General features: G+C 39.6%; 2 protein-coding genes across 2 annotated transcripts in view; one reads left to right on the top strand and one right to left on the bottom strand.

Moving 5' to 3' along the window:
- Positions 1–436, top strand: part of LOC140931101 (glutamate receptor ionotropic, NMDA 1-like) — a 13,456-nt gene extending 13,020 nt beyond the window's left edge. Inside the window, exon 6 of the mRNA XM_073380850.1 lies at positions 1–436. This exon is cut by the window's left edge and continues 383 nt beyond it. Within this exon, the coding sequence (XP_073236951.1) occupies positions 1–41 (41 nt within the window). The 3' untranslated portion in view covers positions 42–436.
- A 4,024-nt stretch (positions 437–4,460) lies between these two features.
- LOC140929732 (sulfotransferase 1B1-like) lies at positions 4,461–9,720 on the bottom strand. The gene is made up of 4 exons (XM_073379448.1): positions 9,498–9,720; positions 6,947–7,300; positions 5,169–5,263; positions 4,461–4,739 (listed from the first exon to the last, which is right to left on the bottom strand). The coding sequence occupies exons 1-4, from the start codon at positions 9,676–9,678 to the stop codon at positions 4,461–4,463; spliced, it is 909 nt and encodes a 302-aa protein (XP_073235549.1). The 5' UTR covers positions 9,679–9,720.
- Between the last annotated feature and the right edge of the window lie 962 nt (positions 9,721–10,682).

Raw genomic sequence — 10,682 nt, 5'->3', positions numbered from 1 at the left:
ACGATCCGTCGCGATTCTCTCAACTAGAGACCCTCGTATGATAGAAAAAAGGTTTCATAGTCGAGTAAAACTGGTCCTTTGCAGTTGATCAGCGAATTGAAAATCTCTATGGGCTATCATGAAAATGCCCAGTCGGGCTTCGAAAAAACCAGATTGCTTCATCTTTCAATTCGGCGTCTCCGCTTGCTTTAAGGTCCTTCTTCGACCTCCTAGTTCATTGTCCTCCAGAGCAGCGGCTTGACCGACCAACTGCAAAGCCGCATTTTAGAAATATTATCTCAGTCTGTCTAAAAAGTTGTGGTGGATTGAAAATTTCGGAAAACAGTCAGTTTTCGAAATTCTACTGAAGCCATCTACCAGGCAGTAATTTCACTTGTAATGTGAAATTACGAATAACTGTACCATGTGGATCATAGAATTCAGAGGTTTAACCTGCCTTTTAGGGCGCTTTCCGTTTGTAAGAACTGGCCGGCTACACCATTGCCCTTCTATTGCCGGACCAGTCATTTTCTCTGGGAAATCGGCTTTTTCCAAGGCTTTTTGCTGAAAAACCATCTCCTTCCCGCACTCTATTTCACTGATCTGGCAGGATAGTTTTGATTAATAGTGAAATTCTCATTACGACGGGAAGGGTCTGGCCGGTCAGTTCTGACAAATGGAAAGCGCCCTTAGTGTCTCAGTGCAAATAATTGGACAGCGCGCTGTAAAGAGTATTATACGCAAATAGATAATTCCGAAATAACAGAGTTATAATGGAATAAAAATTATTTCATTTATTTGAGTGTTAATTTTATATAATGATTTTTTACGTAGTTAACAGTCGAGCGGGAAGAAATGCAGAAGTCAACAGATCATGACGTACTCCCAGTAAATCAATCAATAAACCCTAAATTTAGCGATCAGAGAGCAAAAAAAGGTTTCGAAGCCACATTGTATCCCTTTTCCTCAATTATCCCTTTTTGAAATGATTCATTTTCGTTCATTGTTCGTGCATTACTACGATGAAAGAGGGTCTAATGACAGAAAATGGACGAACAGGGGAGATTTTTTAAAAGTGTCTTAGTGTGGAAGGCACCAATACCAGATAATTGAGAAAATGGCAAAAACCGGGGAAAAAATAGTGAGCCCCCGTCCACGTGAAAAAATCAATAGAGATTTCTGTTTTGAGATGTTGACTATTTTGTGTCACTTTTCAAACATCGTGAAGGGACACCGTGAGTGTTCAGTCTCCTGAGTTATATCGATTGCACAAGGGATTTATAAGAGGTTAGGTTAAAAGCGAGACTAAAATAAAAAGGATTGCGCCTATCGTTGGAATTCGTATTTCAGTCGCAGTCCACGTCAACAATTATTAATAGACGTTTTCTAAAAAATAAATTAGCTGGCATGGGTGATACGATTCGTCGAAATAATAAGCACAAATTTAAGCGTTATTCTGTTTATTTCTTTGTTACGGTATGGGCAAGTCGGATCACGTGTTGGTAGAAGCGGCAGAGGAATATAGTGAATTTTGCGTTTTTTTCTACATTGTTCGACAATGCATCATTAACAACGTCAATAAAAAAGCGCACACCTTGAGGCAAACCAACCTAGTCGGGACTTGAACCACAGATAACTGATTAATAAGGGAACTTCCTTTGCTCTGGCAACGCCTTTCGTGAATGAATGACGTATGCGTTTGACCACCTGCATGAAAATGGCGGCCCCATCTCCAGCACCACAAATGAAAACAGGGTACTTTAGTACAAGATGCATTGATACTTGGGGTGTTTTCCTTTCGCCGAAAAAAATGATTTTTTTTATCTTAGATTTGCCCAATTTCGCGGCCGAAAGAAATCGCAAGATCAAAAGTCCAAGTTTAGATTTACCGAAGGGAATGCGAACTCTCTTTAGATCAAAAATCCATTTTTGGATATTCGCCCAAAGGAACACACCCTTAAATAAGGTAGTTCTTAGTTTTTTGTCAGTGCTTCGATTCGGAACAGACTGGCATTAAACTTTAATAAACGTCAACAGAAAGTGCTTTGAGTACTTCAGTCATTCTTTTGTAAACATAACCTTTGTCACATTAAATCTAAATCGGGTAAAATGCTGCGGTTTCTTCGATACTGTTCGATTATACAGCATAACAAATATACATACCCAGAGAAAAATTAAAGGAGATAGTGAGGGGTGACGAATGGTCTTTGCGAGCATTCGCGAGCATGCGAGCACTGCGATTTTTTTGCGAGTACGAGCAGAGATAAAAAATTTGTTTTGCGAGCAGCGAGCAGTTTAGAGAGTACAACTCGCGAGCAGCGAGCACTTCTTATATTTTCCGCTTGCAGCAATCCATATGGAATTCCTTTTCTTTAAAATAAAACAGAAAATATTTTAAAAAGACGATGTGAGAGATCATTGGATCCTATATTTTCAGAAAGCTTGCATAAAACCATAAGAGAACGTCGCCTAAAGTAAAAACACACCTGTACGCAAGCGATCCCGAAGATTGTCTAATATTCAATTACGAGTTCACCGCTCAGGTAGAGAAACCTCTTGTGATTGGAATCGTTTGGGAAGTGCAGTTCACAGGAGAAGATTTTCATATCGATTTAAACCAAGAGCTCTACGAAGAATGTCTCGAGCGTACAAGGGGGGGTTGAAGAAAGGGACATGACTGATGTGGATGAAGAAGAACTTGAAGAGGAACAAGATCCCCGTGTCACAACAACCTCTTCTGGATGAATCCTTAAGCTTCCAAACCTTTTTTTATTGAAAACACGGCCTAATGAAAGCCCAGTGAGTAGAGCGGTAGAGAAACTCAGAAGAACATCTTCTCTTTTTAACCATATACATGTTTATAGCTAGATTAGCTAATTTATTATTTATCGTTGTCATTTATCGCGTGCATTTCCACTGAACTTCTGAACTTAATAGCCATATTTACAGGCATTAATAATTAGCACCATACAGAATTACATTTACTTTAATCCAAAGAAGGATCCACAAAATCTCAAGCAATACTGACAAGAAAGCGAGCATGCGAGAAACTGCGAAAATTTGGGGAGCACGAGCAAGCAAGCAGTCGTTTAAATTTTGCGAGCAAATCCAGCAAAGGTAAAATTTTGAGGGCAGTTAAAAATTTTAATGGACCATTCATCAATCACCCCTAAAATGGGTGTTTCGGAAATACTCGCGGGCTTTTTTTACAAGCATCAAATTATATTACGTTACATTCAATGTAAAAAAAGTCATTGTTCAGAAAATCATTTTCTGAACATTATTATATTATGCGGGATTCGATGTCATTGTGGCCCTGATAAAATGAGAGGTCCTTCAAAACTGTTTACGGTGAAACAGTTCTCTTTAATTTAAAATGAATTCCGATAAACTGAGATGAAAGTGACATATTAAATGCTTCAAAGCTAGTTCAATAAACAACATTGCATTTAGGCTCGATAGGTTTAGGCAATCCATTTATATTGGCAGTCAGCAAGGATTCAGAACTCACATGCGGGATATGGATGCATGTAATCAAGCGCGTTTTCGTAATAGCAGGATATCAAACGTGTCACTGGTTAGAGTTGAGAGCCCTCTTCTTCCAGTTTCTGTGCATAAAAGGCTGCTGCTCATCCCCCTTGCAGTCGAGAAGTCACTTTCTACAGCCGTTTTCACAACTGCAACACGTTATTGAATCGTATACTACCTGAAGATGAAAGTTACCGTCACGGTGTTTGCTTTGATGAGCATCCAGTCAACTACACTTATTAAGAATCGAATTGAATCCAGTGACGTAACGTTTGAAGAAGCGATTTTAAAGACTGTTTAACGTCACATGTAACAGGAACGAGAAAAATTTACCTTTTTTGTGATTTTTAGTGAAAGTCAACTATCAGCCTGTACCAATAATAATTATAACGGATCAATTTAATAAGAACGTGTGAAAACCTTTGAACTCTGGTACGTATATACGAAACTGGTTTAACTAAACAACGTCAAGAGTCATTTGTGATTATATCTCGAGACTTGTCTGAATCCCTCTTTAAATTATATTAATTTAAAAAATGAATTTCACAAAGGAGCTCCATGATCAGTAGAGTAGATAGTTCAAAGACTGCTCATAAGATAATTAAGCGTAGCTGCGGGAAAAATAGCCACAAATACGTTAGAATTTTTTTTAAATATGAATTTGTAGCATTAAGTAAGTGATAAATAAAGGATTCATTTTGTTATCCCGTTCATAGAGTTATTTTAATTAACCGTGAAATAGATAGTGAACTATATACTACAGCATTGTATGACACCCTTTTTTTTTTTTCACTTTGTTTACTAGCTTGCTTTTCATTAATTCAACATTGTCCCGCACGAGCCCCCTTTACTACCTCTGCACCCACCAAATTTAAGGGAACAAAAGTATTCGGTGATCCCCTTTCCTTGACTTACCTGATAATAATCAAACAAGAATAACGCAAAATTGTAGCTTATATCTCAAAATCAAACTCTAGTCCAGTTCCTTTCAGTTTTGCCAATACTTGCTCTTCAAATTTCTCATTCAGCTCTGGTGTGAAGTAATTCTTCCAATCCCCAACCAAGCCCTTCCGTAGCAGAGGTGAGTTAGTTTGTTCTGGGTGGAATGTGTAACTTGTAATATTTTTCTTCATCCCACCGAGAGTGCACTGGTCGGCAATGCGATTGATGAGTTCATCTGATAAGGGCTTGTTTAAAAAATCAGCAATCATTCGAACATGAGAAGGTAAATCCTAGAAGAAGTTATTGCACTATTTAGATTTTCATTTTTAGACCAAGTAGAACACAGCCAGCATAATAAGGAGCTTTTTTACTAATATTATAAAGCACATATGGTGGTGCAACATCTCCTTCGTCTTTACTTTTTAAAACGTTTATTTGTGGCCTTAGAAATAAGCTATCCATGTGTCCAGGCCAATAATAATTACCCAGCTAATTGCCTTGCTGTACATTTTCTAGAATGTGTGGAATTGCTTAGGAAAGATTTAGACATTTTCTAGAATGTGTGGAATTACTTATGAAAGGTCTAGAATTGTTTAGAAAGTGTGGAACTACTTAGGAAAGGTTAAATTTTGTAAACTTGGCAGTACGTATGTCCAAACCATGCCAAAGAGTGCCTTGAGCTAAAAAGCCGTCTGAACTCCTCTGGTACATAAAATTACCTTGTGCAAGTCTTCATACTTCAGAAACAAGACATTAGGGTCATCTTTATGGTTCCACCAGTCAAGAACATGGTCATTCCAAAGGTCCCACCCAACTAAATTGAAACATCAAAACAAAAACTTTGGCCCTGTTTACACTAACTCGTTTTCAAACTATGCGTTTTCGTTGACATCGAAAAAATCGATCGATTCGCGTCCACACTACCGTCTTGGTGCGTCTTGGACTGTTCACAGTAAAATGTTCGAAAACGATAGAACTGCACGTTGTGACGTAAGTTGAACTCTACGCACATATTACAAACATACCCGCCTGTGATATTTTTGGTCACCGTTTTCATTTTGATGTGTTTTCGATCGTTTTCAACCGTCTACACTGATACGATATGTCTGCGTTTTCGTTTTCATCACCTCTCGAGAGCCTTTTCAAGTCGATGCGTTTTCGATGTAAACGCTCCGCGTATTAGTGTGGACGGAAGGCCTAAACGCATAGAAATGTATGCGTTTTCAAACGAAAATGCATTAGTGTGGACGAGGCCTTTGACTTTCTAACGATACAAGCTATAATATAGAATAAACGCTTGCGGGACATATATTTTGACGAATTGAAGGTGAAATTCCCTTCCAATAGAGGAAGTTAACAAGGAAGAGGAGGTTAAATTTCAAATGAGAGAAATCAACGGAAATTACTCTAGGAAAGAGGCGACAGGATCAAATTTATTAACATTTGATGTGAAAACCATAAACCCTCAAGCCATGCAGTAGACAACAACCCGCTATGCTACTGCAATATTAAACCAATAGAAATGCCCAAGTGGTCATAACAAGTAAAGCGTACTGAATGAGGGCCCACTCTGGCCAGGGATGGTGGAGCTGCAGGTGTATACAGAGAGTTCCCAGCAGGTTTTTCAGGATCACGTTAAGAATTGGATTCGGGGTTTGAGAGAGACAGACAGCAAAGTTGCATTTAGGATTATTTTTGATTAGTATTAGACTCTGGGAGACAACTGACCCATCCCTTCCTGATTGAACTCAACGCTAATAATAAGTTCTTACTTGGGCAAAATCTTGGAGTTAAGGGAGAGGTAGGAAGGCAGATTCCCAGAATCTTATACTGGTCCCTGAATTTCCGTATTCGTAGTTAAAAAAGTTAGCCTCAAACGTCTTAAATTAGGTATAATTTCTGTGACAAAAAACAAATGCCGTCTACAGTGCGATGAAAGTTCTTTTCCTACGATATGATAGCCTACGTAGCATATGTAATCTATCCCCCGCAAGCAACGTCAGGGAAACAGCTCTGAGATCCTTCCCATCTTTGTTCTTGACCCCATATACGGACTCAACGAATTACCAGAAGTGCATTGCGAATTTGCCGTCAACATGATTGGCATGTCGACAATGGCTATTTCAACAGGTCAATAATGGGACGTATTATCAAATCCTGACTCATCGCAGCCTGTTCCAGGCTCAGAGATAGTCGGGTCCGCCGAATTGAGAAAGCACGAACACGAAAACAACTTTCACTTATGCGTCATCCCTACTGTTTTAGAGCCTGGAAGAGGGTTGATTCGACGCCAGTCGTCTCTCACAACCTCTGGCACGCGGGATGTGATGATGAGAAGGAGGAAAGCGCTCTCTGCTCCCGCCGTAAGCGTTACGAGCTAAGACGACTGCAGACGAGTCAGACTCAAATTCTGGTACGAAAGGCTGGCTCGCAGCACGGGCTTAACCAGAGGTTTAATTTCGTCTGTGGTACAGGTTATAACGATTTGAGTACTTACCATTTCCCTCAATAAAACACTTGGCAAAAAATTCCCACGGTCCGTTGAAACCAAAGCCAAACGCTTTCAAATGCTCCGCGAAATGATAATATGACACTGCTACATCCTTCGGGTTTCGAGCAATGTAAATGTATTTAGACATAGTATCTTTATCTGCACTTCTAGGGGTAGTACTGTACGTAAGGTGGGTCTTCATAACACGCGGGCTTGTCATAGTTTTAAGATCAATTAGCTCTACAAGCTTTTCGTGGGTTGCAGTGACTTCAAGAAAAGGCACTCGCAAACCTCGCTTTTCACTGCTGATAGCTCCTTCATTGTGGATTTGCCAGACAATTTCTTGTACCCACGTTGTTCCTGAAAATTTAAAAATCATTGTAACAACTGATCGATGAGAGGAATAGTAGATTACACACAATACAGAACGGAGAGTTGTCGGAATAGAATGAGCGTAGCCTTCACAGCTGCAAAATTCTCAGTCTCAGGACTTTAAAAAACACGGCCTCTGCAACTAGAATATACCTGATTAAAGAAAACGTTGTTGCTTAAAAAGTATAAACCACGAACGACGAGTTTTCACTTTTGACGGTCGACGGTGAAAATTAAACTTTATAACCTTTTTTGGCGGCTGCCAGTTAACCCCATTAAAGGAGCTGTGTCACCAAATTCAGCCAAATTAGGAAATTACAAAATGCCCGTTGAATTAAGAGAGACATAAAAATAAACGCTTAAAACTTTAAAGGAAGGTTAACATAACCGAAACAACAGATGCCATGGATGGGCAAAACTGAAGAAGATTGAAACGGACTGAATACGGTTTTTGAAAACTGTTCAGCCTATTAGCAGTTTTTCAGAGTTGATCCCTGCTGCTTGCAACTTCAAAAACAATGCTCAGGAGACATTTTTGTTTGTCTCGGACCTCTGATTTTGTCATTTTCTTGTAATTTATTTGCATACTTTAAGTTCCATAGCGATTGAGGGCAAGTAATCGGCAAATGAACTGGACTGCCGTGACACAGCCTCTTTAAGATAGAGTTTAATTAATAAGAAAATGTCCAAGAACACGCAAGAAACTTCTACAATTATCCGTCGATTAGTGGTGTAAAAGCTCTCCAAGGGCAAAACAAACACTCTCTCTCTCGCTATGATTCACATAGGATCAGTATTATGGTTTCAATATATCGCTTCGGTGTGGACTGAGCTCGCTATATATAAATGAAAACGTTGAAAGATGAAAGCAAAGTACTAATTTCGCAGACTAGACACTGACTAGAAAAATTATGCCGTCAGTCACAAGACAATCTTAGCGTGTGTAAACAACTTGTCTGTTCTAAGCGTTCTGTCATTTCTTTTTAGCCTGCCTTTACAAAGAACTTGGCAACAAGCTGATGCAGGGTCAAATCTTCTAGAAAAGAAACGTTTCAGTGCGTTTCATCACAGGATGCAAGGTTAAAGGGACAGTGTCCCGATTATGCGCACGCGCGAGCGTCATCTGTTTTTTCTTCAAAAGACAATAGAACTGTCAAATTGACTCGACAAGATTTCCTTCCGGACCGCACCGCCGACAGAGATTTGTTGTTTATTCTCAAGTAATATTTTAGACTTTCGAAGAAGTCTTTCGTCTTATATAAAATTTTCTCGCGGTTCGAAGACTCATCGCGATTTTATCGCTAGCTGGGCCGCCTCGCGACCCGAAAATCTCGTTCCGCTCGCTTTAAAAACGTATTTTCTAATTTGAAACTCGTGTCAGAAGTCAATCGCTCCAAGTCCAGTAATATCTGCCTGATTTGCTCGCGTTCTAGCCTCAAACGTTTGAAAGACATAAATAAAAATGCAATCTCAACGCTATGAATCATCACAAAGATTAGTCAAGAATGATATTATGATTCATGTCACTAGTTTTTCAAAACGTGTAGCGCCTGTTTGTTCGATTTTGTCGGCCGTAAAGAAATTCATTTAAAAGTTTACTAACGCGTCGTTGCAAAACATTCTGCTTCACGAAGCTCCCCTCCACAAGATCTCCTCAGTCACATCAATGTCTCAACGGTTTCTTTCTTACAGTCTTTATTGTTGCTGTTTCATTTCTGCGTATTCCTTTCACAATTATCTGAGCTTGTATGGAAGCTAGCAGAAGAAATAAGCCTTCAATCGGCATCAAAGTGCTTCCAATCTTTTGGTCCTTCGGCCAACGGCAATAAAAGCAACGCCAAAAAATCCAGATTTTGCCCAAATAAAAACTTAACAGGAACAAAATATCATTGATCTATAATCCTGAGAAGTTTTAGTGTCGTATTGAACCCGGCCAAGCGCGATGCAAACGGATTTTTCAAGATTCTCTTACTCTCCTCGCATCTTTTGATTTCGCGACATCCTGTCCAAAAATCAAAGTTTGGTGCATGCGCAGTAACGGGATACTGTTCCTTTAAAAGAAATAAAGGACTCAACGTAATGTGCATGGGCCAGCAAATTGTACTGAACAGTTGTCGTGACAGGAACACCTAATTTTCTTAAAATAACTGATTTACAAAATGATGGCATCAAAAGAGGAACCAACCTGACTTAGGATAAGTCACCACGAAAACATCCTCTGGTCGAGTCTCGAACCTGGTAATATAGTCGGCTAGCCTCGCTGGATCTTTAGAGAAAAAGTGTGGAATTTTCACGCCCAAAACTTTCCACTGTTTTGGTGATGTCCATTCGCCTTCTGTCACCTGAATCGTAGGGAAACTTGCCATGCTAAATTGTGTCGTGTTTTGCTCTTTAAACAAGGCAGCGCAAATGAGACCGGTCACGCGATGCCGGCTCCCACTAATTTGTAACGTCAAGTCGATGCTGAGGGAAATTTAAAAAACAAAAAAAAAGACGCAGAAATTTCCGGTTACAGAAGGCGAAATTTTCTGTGTTTTGAATGGCAAATTTTAAAATCAGCCAGGCCTCAACCTATCTGGATTTTCCGAACATGGTTGAAAAGGCATTTTCAATACTTTTCAGACTTTTTAAAACAAAATAGCGAATGCTGTTATAGATTTTCATTGCGTGACCGTCCGTAACAGATCAATTATTTTAATAATCAAGTATCTGACGTCAATCCATCGAAAAGAGTCCTTATTATTCCGGGGGGGGGGGTACTCCCTTATATAAGCCATATAGGCATGTGCCGCCCCATCGGGTAGGGTTTTTGCGCCGTTTTGGCCTGAAAACGGGTATACACTTTGCCCATTTTGTCTCGAATTGGGTATGGTTTTCGAGGGAACCGTCCGGGAGTGTATGAATGAGTAAGAAAGAAAGAGAAATATGCGAATTCGAAATGAATTTGAAGACCTTTTTTGTTTGCGCTCTAATCTAAGTAATGATAACATAATTTCTGCCTAAAGGCCAGGTCTGAAAACGGGTATGGATTTTAGAGGTCTGGGGCCAGTTTCTCAAAACTCTCGATAGTTAACGGGCCCGTAAAGCTGTTGTTCTTTACATGCAAGATAGAAGTTTCAATAGTTTTGCATCGAATATAATAATAAAACTATCAGTTAATGAAACAAAGCAGATCAGAGTGACCCGCGCTCTTATTCTTTTTATTTCGATTTGGATATTTGATTTCGAGCCCGTGAAGTTATGGGGACTTTCGAGAAAAGGGCCCCTAGGCTGAAAACGAGTGTGAAAAATGACAATTTTTGGTCTGAAATAGGGTCAGGATTTGAAGAACCGGGCGGCACACCCCCACCAAGAATACGCAGGTGTAACC

Source organism: Porites lutea, chromosome 3 (assembly GCF_958299795.1).
Source record: "Porites lutea chromosome 3, jaPorLute2.1, whole genome shotgun sequence".
In the NCBI taxonomy this organism is placed as follows: Eukaryota; Metazoa; Cnidaria; class Anthozoa; order Scleractinia; family Poritidae; genus Porites; species Porites lutea.
This window is presented reverse-complemented; position numbering and strand designations above follow the sequence as displayed.